Here is a 20,515-nt window from a genome sequence, read left to right as displayed (position 1 = left end):
GAATTTTGGAATGTATTTGTTATGTATTTGTTCTTGTGGGTGGGACTGGTGGCATCTGGAATATGAATTTCGGAATGGTTTAATTTTTTTTCTAGGTTATTAATGCTACTGGAATATGAATTTTGGAATGTATTTGTTATGTATTTGTTCTCGTGGGTGGGACTAGGGGCATCTGGAATATGAATTTTGGAATGGTGTACTTTTTTCTTTTTTAGGTTATTGATGCTACTGGAATATGAATTTTGGAATGTATTTGTTATGTATTTGTTCTCGTGGGTGGGACTGGGGGCATCTAGAATATGAATTTTGGAATGGTTTATTTTTTTTTCTAGGTTGTTGATGCTGCTGGAATATGAATTTTGGAATGTATTTGTTATGTATTTGTTCTCGTGGGTGGGACTGGGGGCACCTTCAATACTCTGTTACATTGGCCAAGAGGCTCTTTGTGAATTATGATTGATCTATGAAAGATCCTACTGTGATATTGAACCTTTGAAAACTAAGAGGGAGGCCTCATGGAAAGTTATGGTGGATTCTAAATCGGGTGTGTTTGAAAATATTGTCTATAGTTGCTCTTGGATATTACCCGACTTTGATTAGTAATGTTGGAAGTTTGTTTTTACTTTATTGATGGTCAGACATTGATATGGTTAGATGGTTTCTGAGGTTGTTGAATTAACTGTTAAAAGTTGGATTTTGGTGTTCAAAAGTGTGGTATTTCTTGTGAAAATGTTCCATGAGTGCTAGCTAGTACTAGGCCGTTCATTCATATATAGAAACCGAAGTGCTTATATGTCATGTGGAACATCATGCAGAATTAATATTAATCTTGATAATTACTAACTACTTTTACATGTTCAATTGATCATGCATGATGCAAAACCAGTATCTATATATATATATTATTCCATTTTAATCAACATCATGAGTGTCGGTAGCTGTGCTGCAACATCAAACTACACAAATAATAAAGGGTTAGAATTGCATAATTAAGTTGTTTAAATGAGTGATTTATTTTATTAAATAAGGATTGAAAACTTAATTATGCATCAAATTCTAATATTGAATGTCAAATTAATTGATGCCAATATTTTTGCATATCATAGTCTCATATTTGCCCTTGAAATACTTAAACTATAATATCATTTCAATTATATATTGTAGGGCATTTATGGAAGGAAAGAAAGAATGGAACCTATGAGGAAATAGAAGAATTGATTATGGTTTTATAGAATCTCATCTAATAGAGATCAATTGCACTTCACTCGGACAGCCAACAACAGGAGCACGCCGAACATATCATGCTGGACGCAGCACGTTGCAGTAGAGTGGGGTTGGTTTATTTTATTTTTCACTCTCTTTTCGTTGGAGACCTTCGTGCAGCAAGCAAACGTGGGACCAGCTCACACATGCAGACCAACAGAACACTCATTCGGACCACAACAACTCACACATGCGTCATCACGTTGGACACAGCACACATGCAGCATCATTCGGACCACATGGACAGCACACATGCAGCAGGTCAGCAGAAGAAAAAAAAGAAGCAGTTGGCCCTCAACTTTGACAGAAGATCACGCTGGCATCTATGAGACAGCACGTTGAAGACAGCAGAGATTTAATTCTTTCTTTCTCGTTCGGTGGTAACCTTTAGTAGTTGAAGACAGCAGGAGATCACATGGGATCGGGTTGGCTTTTGACTCTTTATTTTTTAACTTGTTTTTATACGACTGGTTCGTTCATGAAGGGGCAGCTAGTTTTTGTATTTTCATACATTATTACTTTACTTTTCGTTTAGACTAGAGGGGAGCTGAGTTCTTATTCTTTTTTTCATTTTACTGAAGGGGTTGGGGGTTGGTTTTATTTTTTCATTCTTGCTTTCTGTTTTGGAGTGGTTATTTTCTTTCGTTCAGACGCTAAGCAGCAGTTTTTATTTGATTTTTCTCTGCTTCTTTTTGGTTTGTTCGTCCGGCGCAGCAGAACTTTACACCTTGTTTTCGTTCCAGACCTGCAGTAGTTATTTTCTTCTTCTTTTCATTTTTGAGACAGGAGGCGGCTGGTTTTGGCTTTTCCTTCATTCATTTTTCTTGCTTTTGGTTCATACTTGAGCAGCAGGGTAGTCCTTGGTTACCTTGGTCGGCTAGTTTGATATTATTTCTTTTCTTTTTTTTCGTTTCACAGCTCTACTTCTTGGCTCTTACTGGAGTCAGCTGGTGTGATTTTACTTTTTTTTTTCTGCTTTACGTTTTATGTTTACATTCGGAAGTTGGAGTTTTAGTCGGCCAGATTTTTATTTTTATTTCTTTCTTCTTAGTTTTGTTTGGACGGGACCTGGGAGCTCTCTCTCTTGTTTTTAGCTTTTTTTTTTTTCTTATTCGTTTTCCCAGTTTTTGCTTCTTAGTTCTTAGTCGTTCCCGCTTATAGGTCTTGCAAATTCAAAATAAAGAGATTCTCAAACCCAACCCAAGTATTTGTTAATTTACCTTTTTGATTAGAAACTCTAATTTCAACTTTGATTAATTTTTTTGCATTGCATTTTAATTTTATTTTCATCTCTCATAATCGACACATTTGTTTCTCAAAAATCTCATATACGCTTTGATAACCCTTTGTCCCTTTGGAATACGATCCTGGACTTATCCTTGATACAACTTGACACTTCTACACTTGGAAGCACATTCGACCACGAGTCAAGTTTTTGGCGCCCTTGCCGGGGACAACTGGTGTTTATTAGAGCATTCCTCTACTGCTGAGAGGACGTTGTGGAGCTATGAACCTTTTCACAGCCTGGGTGACATCTAATTTTTTTTTCCTTCTCTTTGTTTATTTTTCATGGTCTTTGATTATTTGCTCTTGTTTGTATGACTAGTTGGACTAGAGACCATACATCTCGATTGTTTAGGACACAATCATTGACATCTTTTAGCTCTGCATCATCATCTGTAGAATCATCATCAGACACTGATAGCATCATGGCTGAAAATGAGCATCATGATAGGGAAGTGGAGAATCCAAACAGGACTCTTAGAGAGTATCTTCAGCCTGTTAGGACTAGCACACATTCTTGCATCATTTTACCTATTAATGCAAATGCTTTTAATTTCAAACCTGTGATGATTCCATTGTTACCACACTTTCATGGTATGGAATTTGAAAACCCCTATTTGCATATCAAAGAGTTTGAAGAAGTGTGTTCCACATTCATGGATAGCACTGATGAGGTCATAAAATTAAAACTGTTTCCATTTTCCTTAAAAGACAAGGCTAAGACATGGTTGAATTCCTTAAGACCAAGATCCATTGGGACTTGGCAAGAAATGCAAACTGAATTTTTAAAGAAATTTTTTTCCATGCATAGAACTAATGCTTTGAAGAGACAGATCATGAATTTTGGCCAAAAGGATGTGGAAACATTTTATCATTGTTGGGAACGATTCAAAGACCTTTTAAATGCATGTCCTCATCATGGATATGAGAATTGGAGGGTCATTAGTTTTTTTTATGAAGGGTTGCAACAAAAAATGAGACAATTTGTGGAGACCATGTGTAATGGAGCATTTTTTAACAAAGAACCCGAGGAAGCTTTTGAATATTTTGATTATCTAGCTGAAAATGCACAATCATAGAATACATCTGATGTTCATGATAGGTCGGAAAGTTCAAGGACAATTTCAGGGGGTGGGAAATATAATCTGAGAGAAGTAAATGATTTGAATGCTAGGTTGGCTATGATTTCTAAGAAATTAGAAACCATAGAAATGAAGAAAGTGAATGAAGTACAAGCTGTACCTCAGATTACCTTGAGCTGTAATATTTGTGAGGGCCAAGGGCATTCAACTAATGATTGCCCGACCATTCCTGCCTTCAAAGAAGTTCTCTTGGATCAATCTAATGCTGTTAATATGGTTGCTAAATCTTTTTCAGGTCCTTATTCCAACACTTACAATTCGGGATGGAGAAATCACCCTAATTTCAGTTAGAGAGGTGAACAAGCTGCTTTACCTGCACCCAACATAGCTGGTCCTTCACAAATTGTACCCTACACTACCCCAGGAGGTCCAGGACCATCTCAATATGCCAACCACATGGTGCCAGCTCAGACAAAGAACCTTGAAGACAATTTCCAGCAATTATCCACCAACTTCCAGCAGCTGTCCACCAATTTTCAACAATTCATGCAAAACCAAGCTGCTATCAATAGTCAAAATTCACAAGCCATTGCTGAGATTCGAGGGTCAGTCACAAGGTTGACTACAACCATGAGTGCTTAAGAGAAAGGGAAGTTCCCTGCACAATCTCAGCCTAATCCCCAAGGCCAAAACCACCAATTTCAAAATATGGCAGGAGATTCAAATGTCAAGCAAGTCAAGGCTATTACAACCTTGAGAAGTGGTAAGGTGATTGGCATTCCAGCTCAAGAGATAGAAAAGAATGATAACACTTCTAAACCTCCTTCTGAAAATAAGGCACATGATCCTTTGAAATCTAAAAGTGTCCCAAGCACTACACTTGCACATTTTCCTCAAAGGTTAGCCCCTTTGCACAAAGATAAGCATCACGCTGAAATTCTTGAAATTTTTAAGCAAGTTAGGATTAATATACCATTGTTAGATGTTATTCAACAGATTCCTACCTATGCTAAATTTTTAAAGGATTTATGTACCGTAAAAAGAAAATTGAATGTGCAAAAGAAAGCTTTTCTTACTGAGCAAGTTAGTGCTATTATCCAAACCAACACTCCTCCCAAATACAAGGACCCAGGATCCCCTACCATAGCTTGCATGATAGGAAGCTCAAAAATAGGCCAAGCATTATTAGACTTAGGTTCAAGTGTGAACTTATTACCTTATAATGTTTATGTTCAGCTTGGATTGGGTGAGTTGAAATCTACTTCTATCACATTGCAGTTGGCTGATAGGTCTATTAAGATTCCAAGGGGTGTTGTGGAAGATGTTTTGGTTCAAGTAGACAAATTCTACTATCCAGTAGACTTTGTCGTACTCGACATGCAATTGACTAATCATTCTACCTCCAAGCACCTGTTATCTTAGGAAGACCCTTCTTGGCTACTTCTAATGCACTCATAAATTGTAGAAGTGGAGTTTTAAAGTTGAGTTTTGGAAATATGACCTTGGAGCTAAATATTTTTAATCTTTGCAGGCAACCGCAAAAAGTTGAAGAAGTTCATGAAGTGAATTTGCTGGAAAATTTCATTGATGAAAATTCTGCACATTACTTTCAACTTATTGACTCTTTAGAGGAATTTGAAGAAGATTTGAAAATATTTGATAATGTTACTAACTCATCTCTTGTTTCCTCAATAGGTCAGCAAGTTACTCCACCATGGAGGCCAAAATTTGAGCAACTTCCACCATTGACATCAACCCTCAAGCCTTCGGAGGAGCAATCCCCAACTTTGGACTTCAAACCTCTTCCATTGGAGTTGAAGTATGCTTTCTTAGGACCACAAAGCACCTTCCTTGTGGTAATTTCTTCTCACTTAACTAGTGAACAAGAAGATAAATTGCTAGAGGTCCTTAAGAAGCATAAAAAGTCTATTGGATGGACAATGGCTGATATAAAAGGTATAAGTCCCTTGGAGTGTACCCATAGGATTTATTTAGAAGATGATGCAAAGCCTTCTAGGGAAATGCAAAGAAGGTTGAATCCCACAATGAAGGAAGTGGTTAAAGGTGAGGTGTTGAAATTGCTTGATGTGGGTATCATTTACCCCATCTCGGATAGCAAATGGGTAAGTCCTATTCATGTAGTTCCAAAAAAATCTGGACTTACCATTGTTAAAAATGAACAAAATGAATCAATTCCTACAAGGATTCCTACTGGTTGGCGCATGTGTATAGATTATAGGAAGTCGAATGCCGCCACTAGGAAAGATCATTTTCCTTTGCCTTTTCTTGATCAAGTGTTAGAAAAAGTTGCTGGACATGCCTTTTATTGTTTCTTAGATGGATTCTCCGGTTACTATCAATTAGAAATACACCAGAGGATCAAGAAAAGACCACCTTTACTTGTCCTTTTGGTACTTTTGCTTTTAGGAGAATGCCTTTTGGTTTATGCAATGTACCAGCAACTTTTCAAAGATGCATGCTTAGCATCTTTAGTGACATGATTGAAAACACTCTAGAAGTGTTTATGGATGATTTTTCTGTATTTGGTGATTCATTTGAGAGTTGTTTAACCAATTTACAAGCTGTTTTGGCCAGATGTGAAGAGAAGCAATTGCTACTTAATTGGAAGAAGTGTCATTTCATGGTACAACATGGCATTGTTCTGGGACATATTGTTTCATCTAGAGGACTTGAAGTAGACAGAGCAAAAATTGAGTTGATTTCTAAACTTCCTACACCTAAGTCAATAAAAGACATTAGATCTTTTCTTGGGCATGCGGGTTTTTATAGGAGATTTATCAAAGACTTTAGCTCTACTCCTAAGCCTCTATGTAAGCTATTGATGAATGATGTAAAATTTGATTGGACACTCGAGTGTCAAGAAGCTTTTTGTCGGCTTAAAACTTTGCTAGCCACTGCTCCTATTCTTCAACCTCCTGATTGGTCACTTTCTTTTGAAATCATGTGTGATGCAAGTAATTTTGCTATAGGAGCTGTTCTTGGACAGCGTAGGAACAAACTTCCTTATGTCATTTACTATGCAAGTAAAACTTTAAATTTTGCTCAAAAAAATTATTCTACTACTGAAAAAGAATTACTTGCTGTGGTATTTGCTTTAGAGAAGTTTCGTGCATATATTCTTGGTTCTCCTATAGTCATCTTTACTGACCATGCAGCTCTCAAGTATTTATTGACAAAGAAATATGCAAAACCAAGATTGATTAGATGGATACTTTTACTCCAGGAGTTCAATATTATCATCAAGGACAAGAAAGGAGTAGAGAATGTGGTAGCCGACCATTTGTCTAGGCTCACAGTTGAAACTGAACAACCGACACCTGTTCTTGATTCTTTTCCTGATGAACATCTTATGTTAGTTGAAAATTTGCCTTGGTTTGCTGATATAGTAAATTTCTTGGTGGCAAGACAAACACCACCTCATTGGAGCGCTCAAGATATACGGAAATTCATGCATGAGGTGAGATCGTTCTTCTATGATGATCCCTACCTTTTCAAGTATTGTTCAGATCAAATCATTAGGAAGTATGTGCCCAATGATGAAATTTCTGGTGTCTTAAATTTTTTCCATACAGAAGCTTGTGGTGGGCATTTTTCAGCCCACAAAACAGTGGCCAAAATTCTTCAAAGCAGATTTTATTGGCCAACCATGTTCAAGGATGCCTTTAGTTTTTGTAAAACTTGTGAACCTTGTCAGAAATTAGGAGGAATCACTAGGAGAAATATGATGCCTATGCAACCCATACTAGTGATTGAAATTTTTGATTGTTGGGGGATAGATTTTATGGGACCATTTCCTTCTTCTTATGGCTATTTATACATTTTGCTTGCTGTTGACTATGTTTCTAAGTGGGTTGAGGCAGTCCCTTGCAAATCTAATGATCATCAAGTTGTTTTAAAATTTTTAAAAGAAAACATTTTTGCAAGGTTTGGCATGCCTAAAGCCATAATCAGTGATAATGGCACCCACTTTCGTAACAAGCATTTCTCGACCTTAATAAAGAAGTATGGTATCCATCACAAAATCTCTACTCCCTATCATCCTCAAACCAATGGACAAGCTGAACTAGCAAATAGGGAGATTAAAAACATTCTTGAAAAAACAGTTAACCCAAACAGGAAGGATTGGTCTTTGAGATTGTCTGATTCCTTGTGGGCTTATAGAACAGCCTTTAAAACCATTTTGGGCATGTCTCCATATAGACTAGTGTATGGTAAGGCTTGCCATTTGCCTGTAGAGTTGGAACATAGAGCGTATTGGGCCATTAAACAATGCAATTTTAACATTGATAAAGCTGGTTGTGTGAGAAAATTGCAGTTGTCTGAGTTGGATGAGTTGAGGATGGATGCCTACAACAACTCTAAGTTGTCCAAAGAAAGAATGAAGAACTTCCATGACAAACACATCCAACGTAAGACTTTTGAGTCTAATCAAAAAGTGTTATTGTACAACTCTCGGTTACACTTGTTCCCTGGTAAGTTAAGGTCTCGATGGAGTGGGCCTTATGTGGTACAAACTGTTTTTCCTCATGGTGCTATAGAGATAATGAATCCTATCAATGGTAACATTTTTAAGGTTAATGGTCAAAGGCTCAAGCCTTTTATTTCTAACTTTGCACTTGAGGAATCTATTCTACATTTGCTTGATCTTAATTGATGGTTCTTGATTTATCCATTTCTTTTCATTGTTTTCTTTTGTTTTTCAGTTTTTATTTTTTATTTTGGCTGCATTCTTTTCAAAGCTATCCAGGTACTTCCTTTTCCTTTTTCCTTCAGATTTTCTTTGAATTTTCGGTTCTTCTTTTAGTTGTTTTACTCCTTAACTGCTCTCTTTGTGTAAATTCTTTCGTTTATCTTGTATCATTGAGGACAATGCTACAATCTAGTTGGGGGTGGAAGAGAATTTATTTCTCTGTTTGCATGCCTTAGACATATTTTGGTCCACTTTAGGGGAGTGTCAGTAATGAGTTGAAAGCAGATTAAATCCCTCATTCTTGAAGTTTACACGCTGGAAAGTGATTCAAAAAAAAAAAAAAGAGATTTGTTGAGGTCATGGAACATATGGAATGTAGTGCAAATAAGAGTATATGTCAAAAGAGGGATCTATCCATTTTATTTTGTTGTTAAACCAAGGGAAAATGTTAAAAGTTTTGCTAAAACACACACAACACATACCCGGAAGGCCTAGAAAGACTACATTGAGTCATTGTTGGTTGATTTACACTTCAATTGTTTGAGACTCTAATGAACCATATCCTAATGGCTTAGGAAGAAATCTGAAATGAATTAAATGAGAAAAGGGACAAGCCAGGGATATTAAAAAAAAAAAAAAAAAAAAAAAAAAAAATCCTTTAGGTAGACTAGTGGTAAGGGATGACTTGTGAAAGTGTGGGTAGGCGCACATTCATAGGTCCGATTACCCCACTAGGAAATCTAAAAACATAAAAAAAAAAAAAAAAAAAAAAAAAAAAAAAAAAAAAAAAAACAAAAACAAAAATTACATTTGTGTAGTGGAAAAGGCTGCCTATTACCTGGGTCCTTACAAAAAAAAAAAAAAAGTAGGCACCTTTCAAAGTGTAATAGCATGAAAGCCGTCACTACAATGGTTTTGAATTAGAGTAAGACCATGTGGTTTTCTCAGATTGGTTGTTGTGATTGAAACTGTTAATGTCTCTTGGTAGTCGATCTTGGAATTCTAACCCCATTTCCATGCACTTGAAAGAAAGCAAGCTTTGTTACATGTAATTCCCTTGGTTGATTAACTAAATTGTGTATAAATCTCTTAGTTGATATAAAATTCAGATTAATCTATCTCCAGTGTTCTTAAACTCAACAAGTCTATTTCATGGCATGTGATTCTCGAACTTCTTTTGAAATTGTAGTTGGAAATATCACCTTTGCATGAATTCATTCACTTTATTTGCTAGAGTCTAGCAAAAAGCTAGTTGGGGGGTGTGATAAAGGGTTAGAATTGCATAATTAAGTTGTTTAAATGAGTGATTTATTTTATCAAATAAGGATTGAACACTTAATTATGCATCAAATTCTAATATTGAATGTCAAATTAATTGATGCCAATATTTTTGCACATCATAGTCTCATATTTGCCCTTGAAATACTTAAACTATAATATCATTTCATTTATATATTGTAGGGCATTTATAAAAGGAAAGAAAGAATGGGACCTATGAGGAAATAGAAGAATTGATTATGGTTTTATAGAATCTCATCTAATAGAGATCAATTGCACTTCACTCGGACAGCCAATAGCAGGAGCACGCCGAACATATCATGTTGGACGCAGCACGTTGCAGTAGAGTGGGGCTGGTTTATTTTATTTTTCACTCTCTTTTCGTTGGAGACCTTCATGCTGTAAGGAAACGTGGGACCAACTCACACATGCAGACCAACAGAACACTCATTCGGACCACAGCAACTCACACATGCAGAATCATTCGGACCACATGGACAGCACACATGCAGCAGGTCAGCAGAAGAAAAAAAAGAAGCAGCTGGCCCTCAACTTTGACAGAAGATCACGCTGGCATCTATGAGGCAGCACGTTGAAGACAGCAGAGATTTAATTCTTTCTTTCTCGTTCGGTGGTAACCTTTAGCAGTTGAAGACAGCAGGAGATCACATGGGATCGGGCTGGCTTTTGACTCTTTATTTTTCAACTTGTTTTTATACGGCTGGTTCGTTCATGAAGGGGCAACTACTTTTTGTGTTTTCATACATTAATACTTTACTTTTCGTTTAGACTAGAGGGGAGCTGAGTTCTTATTCTTTTTTTCGTTTTACTGAAGGGGCTGGGGGTTGGTTTTATTTTTTCATTCTTGCTTTCTGTTTTGGATGCTAGCAGCAAATTATCTGCTGTTTCTTTTGGTCTTTCATTCAGCTACAGCAAAGTAGACTTTCTTTTCTTTCTTTTTTTGTTGAAGCTGGACAAGCAACTTAGTTTTGGAGTGGTTATTTTCTTTCGTTCAGACGCTAAGCAGCAGTTTTTATTTGATTTTTCTCTGCTTCTTTTTGATTTGTTCGTTAGGCGCAACAGAACTTTACACCTTGTTTTCATTCCAGACCTGCAGTAGTTATTTTCTTCTTCTTTTCATTTTTGAGACAGGAGGCGGCTGTTTTTTGTTTTTCCTTCATTCATTTTTCTTACTTTTGGTTCATACCTGAGCAGCAGGGTAGTCCTTGGTTACCTTGGTCGGCTGGTTTGATATTATTTCTTTTCTTTTTTTCGTTTCACAGCTCTGCTTCTTGGCTCTTACTGGAGTCGGCTGGTGTGATTTTACTTTTTTTTTCTGCTTTACGTTTTACGTTTACATTCGGAAGTTGGAGTTTTAGTCAGCTAGATTTTTATTTTTATTTCTTTCTTCTTAGTTTTGTTCAGACGGGACTTGGGAGCTCTCTCTCTTGTTTTTAGCTTTTTTTTTTTCTTTTTCATTTTCCCAGTTTTTGCTTCTTAGTTCTTAATCGTTCCCGCTTATAGGTCTTGCGAATTCATTGGGCGTTTTTTACTTTTCAGCTTGGTGTTTATTTTTATTTTGGGTATTTTTCTCTTAAATTTTAGCATGGTTCAACTTAGATTAATTTTTGTTGTTAGAGTTATCATGTGTAGCTAATTTTAGAAACTTGGGTTGTGGAATGAGATTTAATTTATTTTAGGTTCTAGTTTAATGCAATATTTTGTTGTTGAATGTTGATTTCACTACGTTACTAGTTGGATTTAAATTGAAAATAGATTGTGGCTCTTGCTCTTGTTTTGTTGTTGACGTAAGGCACAACAAAAGCTTGAAAATTATCAAGGCTTCTCTCGATTGATTGTTAATGTGTGTTTGGCTAGTAAAGTAGAGAATCCCTTAGAAAAATATTGCAAAACTTGAGCATAACTTTTTATCTTCCGATTATCAATGCCTTGATTGGGTTGTTAATCGATAAAATTATATAGAATCCAAAATAAAGAGAGTCTCAAACTCAACCCAAGTGTTTGTTAATTTACTTTTTTGATTAGAAACTCTAATTTCAACTTTGATTAATTTTTTTGCATTGCATTTTAATTTTATTTTCATCTCTCATAATCAACACATTTGTTACTCAAACATCTCATATACGCTTTGATAACCCTTTGTCCCTGTGGAATACGATCCTGGACTTATCCTTGATACAACTTGACACTTCTACACTTGGAAGCACATTCGACCACGAGTCAACAAATTAATGCGCATGCATATGGAATAGTGAGTTGGGGAGGCTGGGATCGAAGATTCATGCATTTCTTACATATTACATATTTTGGACACAAGATTCATATACACATCATGATACCTCTATATATCTAATGTATACCTCTAGCATTGATCAAAATTATATTAAAGCTAGCTTATATATAATTATATTTTTTTACTTTAATTTGAAAATACTGTTGTAGTAACAATTTAAACATGATAAAAAAAAATATTAAATTTTTAATGCTTAATCATAAATCATGACTTATGATCATATATATATAGTTGTTATATCATTCTCCTTAACAAAAACTCGATCCAACTTGGACTAAGCATGCATGCATGCAGTTAATGATATTTCATATATATAGCTATGTATGACTATTAATTAATTCTGAACAATATTTATGGTGATTTCTATTGATTAATGAGACTTGATTAATTATTGAGTGGAGCTGGACATATAGTTGCTCGATTTTACCCTTGCATCATGCATGCCTTGGTTTATAAAAACTCACCTCATTTACACAGCTTGTTGGAACATCACATTATGGTCACTGGATTCTAACATGGATGAACTGCTTTAACATTTTTCTAACTGTTTGAGTTAGATAAGCGATGACTTCGAGCACATCATCATGTGTAGTTGATGATTTTTTGGAATCACCAACATGTTGGTATGGCTTGAAAGCCCCATTAAAGACCTCTCGAACTAACAAAAATCCTGGAAGAAAATTTTATGCATGCTCGAAGTACAACACGGTAAAACATTGAGATTCTGAATAAGTTTTGTATTACACTCCAACCAGTGATACTTTACTTACATATATCAAATATGTCTTTTGTACTGCAGGGAGAAGCAAAGTGCCAATTCTTCATATGGGCAGATATACTTCAACTAGTAAAGGATAAAATTCGCTCAAGAGAGAATGCAGTGAGAAAAATGGAGGACGATGTATTGTTACGCGAGTATAAAGTTCAGAAAAAAGAAGATAAACTAGGTAAAAAAAAGAATGCTCTTTATCACCAAGAACAGAAAATTGGGAAGCAGATCGTAGAGAATAGATGTGCACACATATTTTTGTGTATGTATTGGATGTGATCAATTGTAATAATTTCTAGTTGGCTTGGACCATAAATGTTTTTGGTGGAAGTTAGTTGTAAATGGATAGTTGGGATTTAACATGATGCTTTATATTTTGAACTGCTATAATGTATTTTGACTGTATTTGGTTGTAAATGTTTGGCAGGTAAAATGGATGGTTCCTAGATGTTGCTTGATATTCACCTCATTTAGAACCTTATTACAATTCTCCAGAATCAAATAACCATAAGTCCCAACCTAATATGACAAATTAATTAACCAACATTTCGCTTTAAATTACAACCTGATATGACAAATTATAAAAACCTGATATGACAAATTATGAAGAAATATATGACAAATCAATTCAAACAAATACCACTAGCATCAATATAGAAATTTCACCAAGTTTCTTACAAAGCAGAAACTTCCAAAATAGAAACTTCAATACCCCCAACGTACAAAATTCAAGAAAAATTACATCAATATCCCCAATGTACAAATTCAAGAAAAATTACATCAATAACCCTAACATACAAAATTCAAGAAAAATTACATCAATACCCCCAACCCCCAAATTCAAGTCACATTACATCAATACCCCCAACATATAAATTTCAAGAAAAATTAGATCAATAACCCCAACGTACAAAATTCAAAGAAAATTACATCAATATGCCCAATGTACAAAATTCAAGGAAAATTACATCAATACCCCCAACGTACAAAACTCAAGGAAAATTATATCAATACCCCTAACATACAAAATTCAAGAAAAATTACATCAATACCCCCAACGTACAAAATTCAAGTAAAATTACATCAAATTACATCCAACCCCCAAAATCAAGGAAACTTACATCAATACCCACAACGTACAAAGAACAAGTCAAATTACATCAATACCCCAACCCCCAAATTACAGCCCAAAATACTCCCAAAATTACATCAAATTACTTCACAAGTCCCAAAATATTGAGAGTTACATAAATACTTGCTAGTAGCTACAACATTAGTTCTCCTCATTTTCCGATGGCGTTGGGTTTGTGAACGTACTGCATTGTGTTAGAACAACAAAATCATCCTTGCTTCCACTGTGTACCTAAAAATTTTGGTGGTTATGAGATATACAAACCCATTACAAAGGAATTAAAAATCAGTGAGAAGCTAAAAAATTCTAAATCATCCTTGTGTAAATGTATTACTTGATCAGTTGTTGGAGCTTCTGAGACCTCTGAATCATGTGATGTTTCATCAAATATTTTCCTACAAGTCTAAATAAATTTTAAATAAAAAAATTTAAAATTTATTAGAAACAAATATACATGTAGACAAACGCATTATCTAATTACCAATTAACCAAAATCGCTTACCGGTTTCTTCTTTCGCTTTGTTGCAGCCTTCTCCAAAGGCAGAACCTTCCTTTTCGTTGACGGCCTCCCTTTCCCTCGAATAACGTGCGGGCTTAAGATTTTCTTACCCTTGGTGGGGGATGTAGTCTTTTTTACCTTGCTTGAACCGGACTCAAGTGTTAATCCTTTAAATTTAATCTCAAACTCATCCAAGTGAGACATGAATGCATCAACATGGTCATCACTGCTGCATAAACGAGTTGCTAATTTTAGACATCGTTTAACCACGAACTCATACCTCTATGAGTCTGCATTCTGTTGCAAGTCGTCAAAGCTACTTTTTACCACCATATATCTCCTCGTTAAGTCCTTCCTCCAGCAATCCAAGATGTACTTATCCGGCAATGTATGAATCTTATTCATCTAGCAAACGTTCAATGCATGCCTACAGAGAATTCCCCTCATCTCAAATAATGCACATGTGCATTTAACATTAACTTCCTCCTCGTTAAAGTAAATTGTGTACTTCACGCTCTTGACATGGTCATCATCAGTGGTAATTTCATCCAACACATCATAAGTGGAAATGCAACTCTCCTTACTTATAAGTATGCAGTTACATAAAATCATTCCCCAAACCTCTCATTGGACCTCCTTAAATTTTGCATTCGTATACACAACTTGAAATTGCTTCTTAATGCAGAATGCGGATGAACATGGGATGGTTTGGTTTGCAGAGTTGAAATCAGCTGTCGTCTCGACCTCCACCTTCTTCCTGAGCGCATTGTCAAATTGATCGACAAATTCTTTCAACGTCGTACCAGCATGCACGAACCCATCGAAGAAAGCATTCATGCTTTCAGACCTCTGTGTTGTGCTCATGCCAGCCCAAAATACTCCCTTAAGTTACACCGGTACCCAGAATGCCCTCTCATTATACAACCCTTGCAGCCATGGATTATCACCAAGATCATACTTCTGAATAAGTTGCCCCCACTTATGCTCAAACTCTTCGCATGTCTGTGAATCATATAGGGCACTCTAGATAGAGGTCTTCAACCCTGCGTTGAAGGCAGCGTGAGATCCCAATTTCTCTGGTAGTTTTAGCATTATATGCCATAGACAATATCTATGGCGAGTGTCTAGGAATACTAATGCAATAGCAGCCTTCATTGCTCGATCTTGATCTGTTATAATAGCTTTTGGAGCCTGACCATCCATGCACTCCAGCCATGCTTGAAACAACCACACAAAAGTACTCGTATCCTCGCTTAAAATCAACCTAGCCCCTAACAATATAGACTGCCGATGATGATTTACACCAACAAAAGGAGCAAACGGCATACCATACCTATTTGTTAGGTATGTCGTATCGAACGAGATAATATCTCTGAAATACTCATACGTTGCTCTACTATATGCGTCAGCCCAAAACACATTTCTCAGTCTCAACTCCTCATCCACATCAATCACATAGACAAAACCATTATTCTGCAACCTCATCCTCTTGAAGTACTCAGTAAGTGCTTCGCCACCCCCTTTACCCAATATTAATTGTCTGGCTTTGTCAATAAAATTTTGACAGTCTTTTTCTTGAAAATCAAGATTCTCGAACCCACTAGCATCAACAACAAGAGCCCGAAAATTCTTATTCATTCGAATGCCTGCTCTGTCGTTCAAGTCAAGAAACCTCTGACTGTATTCATCTAAATACTTGTGCGACCTAAAGAATCTAGACTTTTGTGGGCTAACCGTACTATGATTATGATCATTCTCTACAGTGGTCACCACCCAAGTACCCTTCACCAAGTGAGCATTGATCTTTGCCTTACAATCTATTTTAATAGTTGGTCGCAGCCTTGACATATTACTATCCCTCGGTTGGTACTTCCCACCACGCGCACACCCAATTGCCAAATACTTTACCCTTCCATCCGCCTCTCTCTTTGTCCTTTGTGTTATCACACCAAAACCTTCTTGCTTCGCATATCGCTTATAATAGGCCATTAGCTCATTATCAGTGGCAAACTCCATACCAGGTTTTGGCTCCTCAACTCGGTCTTTATCAGAGTTTTCTTCATTTATCTCCTCGGCCTCTGTATGTACGTCTAATGAAGTATCTGAAAAAGAAAATGTCCAAATAAATTGTTGACTTACAATCTTGGTCAAATTTATATTACCCTCCAAGAAATACGGTATACGGTATTTCTAAGAAAATACAAAGCAACTTCAAAAAATAATGTACCTCCAAAATTACTTGCAGTCTCTGCATTACTTGAATCCTTTTCGGTGCTTCTCAATTCCTCTCCGGTACTCGATGGAGGGCATGAAGTTGATGGGGGCTTTAATCAAGTATGATGTTAGAACAAATAACGATGCACGTAAGGCAAAAGAAAATTACAGTAGACAGGAATCTACCTCGCTCATTTGTTGGACATGGCCCGAATCCTTCGTATTACTTGACAGAGGGTAAAACGTTGTTGGGATAGGTGGCATTGGTGGTAGCTATAATCAGGCATGATTTAGAATGGGTAAGAACGTAAATAAAAAAAATAAAAAAAAGGGACTTAAATACTGCACCTGACTCGTTTCTTGAACATGCCCCAACTCCTCTGCATTACTCGACGAAGGGGACTTAAACGTTGTTGGAATAGGTGGCATAGGTGGGGGCTGTAATCACAAACTCATATTAGAACGGGTAACACCCAAAAAAAATCATATTAATCATATTTGTACCTGGCTCGTTCGTTGAACATGTCCCGACTCCTCTGCCTCGGTACTGGACGGCGGGGAGATGAAATTAGTTGGAATAGGTGGCATTGGTGGGGGCTACAAATAGGCACAATTTAGTATATGGCACATGAATGCACGTAAGGAAAGAAAGGGAATTTTAGGAAAATTCCTACTTGGATCGCTTGTTGAAGATGGCCAAACTCCTCCACATTAGTCGACGGAGGATAGATGAACGCAGTTGGAAAAGGTGGCATTGGTGGGGGCTGCAAGTATGATCAATATTATAAATATGTAACAATGCATGTAAGGAAAAAAATATCTATGGCGAGTAAAATTCCTACTTGGATCACTTCTTGAAGACGACTCGACTCCTCGGCATTAGTTGACGGAGGATAGATGAACACTGTTGGAAAAGGTGGCATTGGTGGGGGCTGCAATCAGGAACAATGTTAGAATATGTAAGAATGCATGTAAGGAAGAAAAATACAAGGTTAGAAAATTTCCTACTTGTCTCGAGTCTTCCGCACTACTCGACGGAGGATAGATGAACATTGTTGAAAGCGGTGGCATTGGTGGCGGCTGTAATTAGACACAAATATAAAATGGGTAATAGACAACTTAAGAAAAAATTATTTCAAACTTTAGAAAGCTATGTACGTACCTGGCTAGTTTGTTCAACATGACTTGACTCCTCGGCATTACTCGACAGAGGGTAGATGAACGTTGTTGGAAATGGTGGCATTGGTTGGGACTGCAATCAGGAACAATATTATAATACGTAACAATTAACACATTGGGAAAAAAATTGAAAGTTTAGAAACCAACATACTTGGCTACCCCATGCGTATGTATATGAATTCATATATACATTTGGATGCATCATAAATGGCGGGCAATAGGCATTTCTTGGACCATAATATCCCTACAATTCACAAAAAAAAAAAAAAAAAAAAAAGATAAATTACAGTAACTAGTTGAAATCGAGACACCTTCCTTTGTTGAATGACCAACGTATCATACTTGAGTTGGTGGAATTGGTGTAGAAGGCCTGGCTTTGCTTTTATCTTCTTCTTTGTCCATCACGTTATTGAGAATAAAACATACAATCCCTTGGGTGAATTAATTAAGAAACAATCATCTCTTGTCTCTCAAGTTTTAAACATCAAATTCTGCAAATATTTTACCAAACAATGATCTAGCCATCAACATTTCAAAAAAAAAAAAAAATCACAGGATTCTTTTCTATATTTGAAGTCTAGCTTTAACTATAATAATTTCTAAATTGTTCTTCATACGGATCCATAATGAAAAGGACATGTGCTCCCCTTTTAATACAATTATCTCTTTGGGATAAAGTGAACAAGAAAAAAAAAATAAGACTAATAGATCTAAAAAGGAGACAGTCTCATCTGTTGAAGCATTGAACTAAATTAACTTCCAACAATATAGGATCCAAATGGTTCTCTACAGGAGGACAAACAAATTACCCAATCTTTACATAACCCCATGCTAATTTTAACAAATTAAACCAAGGCAGCAGCTGAGTTTCTTATGCTACCAACAAAACCTCAACAAACAATATTAATGAACCACAAATATTGCAAGATATTCAAGTCAGTTTTTTGTTAAATTTATTCTCAAATTACCCAATCTTTACATAACCCCATGCTAATTTTAACAAATTAAACCAAGGCAGCAGCTGAGAATTTTATGCTACCAACAAAACCATCGACAAACAAATAATAGGCAGTTCTCTGTCTATATCGATACCATTCTTAGGAAAAAATAAAAAATATTGCACTCTGTCTATATCGGTACCAGTTCTCAACTTTGTATATATAGGCAGTTCTCAACTAATAATAGGAAGAAAGCCAAAATAAAAAATAAATAATATTGCACTCTGTCTATATCGGTACCAGTTCTCAACTAATAATAGGAAGAAAGCCAAAATGGGTTACCTTACAGATGCCTTTAAACAAACACTGGTCAGAAAGACATCAGATTTCAACATGAAGAAATGCCCTTCTTCGCACAGTACCTCTTTGCAGAACCTTGAACCGTGGGGGTTAACTTGGAGGGATGGAGGCGTTAATTTGGAGGGATGAATTTCTTGAACTAAAAATGTATTTGGAACTTTCTTTGAATCTGAGATGCGCCACATACGGGAATGGGAAAGGGGGAAAGGGGGAAAGGGGGGAACATGAAATGTATCTGAAAGGGAGTTAAAAAAATAATTTAATGTACACTAAAAATAATAATTTAAAAGCCACGTTGGCGGTGTGTGGTGTGGGCGGAAGGTTGGAGCTTAAGCGTAGCATTTCTCAATTTGAAATCCAAGATTTTAAAAGGATTTAAATTCTGTTTGATTTTGGTGAAAATTTAAATTTGAATTTTAATATATGTTCCCAATGAGAGAGAGAGAGAGAGAGAGAGAGAGAGAGAGAGAGAGAGAGAGTTTGGATTATAAAAGCCTAAATTCAAATAATTTTCTTCAAATATTTCCATCCAAAAATGTTTTTATAGAATTATAACTTTCAATAGGAAATGGGGATTGCATTATTGGTCACTTTTTTATGTACCAATTTAAAAAATAAGAGTTCTGTTTGTTTGTAAACACAACAAGACACGCTAGAGAAATCCAAAATGTGATATCTTGTATTTACGTTTATTTTAATTAAATAATTATTTTATTTATTAATATTATGAGCTTCCTTGTTTTAAATTTTATAGGATTTACGTGGTATTATTTTATGACTTTTAACTGTGAAATTTAATCAATGTGTTTTATTGCTATTAATTATTGTTCATTATTTAAAATGCCTTTGTTTTAAATTATTTTATTGTTGGATTTTATTTTTTTATTTAAATTGCCACTTTGAAATTCTTTTCATTGAATCAATTTTAAGACCCAAGTTGAGAATACTTGATCTCATTTCTTTTTCTTCCTTTTTCTTTTTCCTTTTTTCTTTTTTCCCTTTTCTCTTTTCTTCTTTTTCTTTTCCCTTCTTCTCTTTTTCCTCCCTTACTTCTTGCGCGCTACCCCACTCTTCCCTTCTCTCACCATATTCTCTATCTCTCCTCCAACAAGCCGTCGTGCACCACTGTCTGGTGTCACCTCCTGTCCCACTGCCTCCCCCACCCGCCGACAATCTCACCCACCACAGCCACCACCTCCCATGCCCCCACTTTCCTTCTCCTTGCCGTGTATAGACCAAACAGTTTCTCCAGTTGATAGCTTCCCCACTTGCCAACCATCATCTTCCACCAAGCTCAGCCCCTAACTCTCCGTCGTTCACTCCTACGAAGCCCACCAAGACCCACAGCTTTTCCTCCCTTTCGCCGTCACCTGGCCGCCGCACCACCACCAATGGCTTCCCTATCCACCAGTGACCTCTCCTATCCAATCTCATACCCCACCGTGACCCCTAGCCACCACACTCTCTCTCACTCTTCCACAGCCTCTCTCTA

At 36.3% G+C, this 20,515-nt stretch overlaps 2 protein-coding genes across 2 annotated transcripts; both read right to left on the bottom strand.

Moving 5' to 3' along the window:
- Nucleotides 1–14,342: 14,342 nt before the first annotated feature.
- LOC122297603 (protein FAR1-RELATED SEQUENCE 5-like) lies at nt 14,343–17,305 on the bottom strand. Its single transcript, XM_043107710.1, has 2 exons — nt 16,560–17,305; nt 14,343–16,434 (listed from the first exon to the last, which is right to left on the bottom strand). Exon 2 carries the CDS (start codon nt 16,346–16,348, stop codon nt 15,356–15,358), a length of 993 nt encoding a protein of 330 aa, XP_042963644.1. The 5' UTR covers nt 16,349–16,434; nt 16,560–17,305; the 3' UTR covers nt 14,343–15,355.
- LOC122296850 (formin-like protein 14) lies at nt 16,423–18,127 on the bottom strand. Its single transcript, XM_043106647.1, has 9 exons — nt 18,068–18,127; nt 17,916–17,969; nt 17,709–17,798; nt 17,555–17,626; nt 17,389–17,478; nt 17,221–17,310; nt 17,051–17,143; nt 16,895–16,984; nt 16,423–16,434 (listed from the first exon to the last, which is right to left on the bottom strand). Exons 1-9 carry the CDS (start codon nt 18,125–18,127, stop codon nt 16,423–16,425), a joined length of 651 nt encoding a protein of 216 aa, XP_042962581.1.
- Between the last annotated feature and the right edge of the window lie 2,388 nt (nt 18,128–20,515).

Source organism: Carya illinoinensis, chromosome 15, assembly GCF_018687715.1.
Source record: "Carya illinoinensis cultivar Pawnee chromosome 15, C.illinoinensisPawnee_v1, whole genome shotgun sequence".
Lineage (NCBI taxonomy): Eukaryota > Viridiplantae > Streptophyta > Magnoliopsida > Fagales > Juglandaceae > Carya > Carya illinoinensis.
Note: the sequence above shows the minus strand (reverse complement) of the source record. Positions and strands in the feature narration are given on the sequence as shown.

Excerpts from the sequence above, each read along its gene's own strand:
- LOC122297603 (XM_043107710.1), bottom strand. The coding sequence starts at position 16,348 with ATGGAGTTTGCCACTGATAATGAGCTAATGGCCTATTATAAGCGATAT.
- LOC122296850 (XM_043106647.1), bottom strand. The coding sequence starts at position 18,127 with ATGGACAAAGAAGAAGATAAAAGCAAAGCCAGGCCTTCTACACCAATT. Across the intron at positions 17,799-17,915 it reads CATTTATGATGCATCCAAAT|TCCCAACCAATGCCACCATT; the intron begins GTATATATGAAT and ends TCCTGATTGCAG. Across the intron at positions 17,479-17,554 it reads GTGCGGAAGACTCGAGACAA|CCCCCACCAATGCCACCTTT; the intron begins GTAGGAAATTTT and ends TCCTGATTGCAG.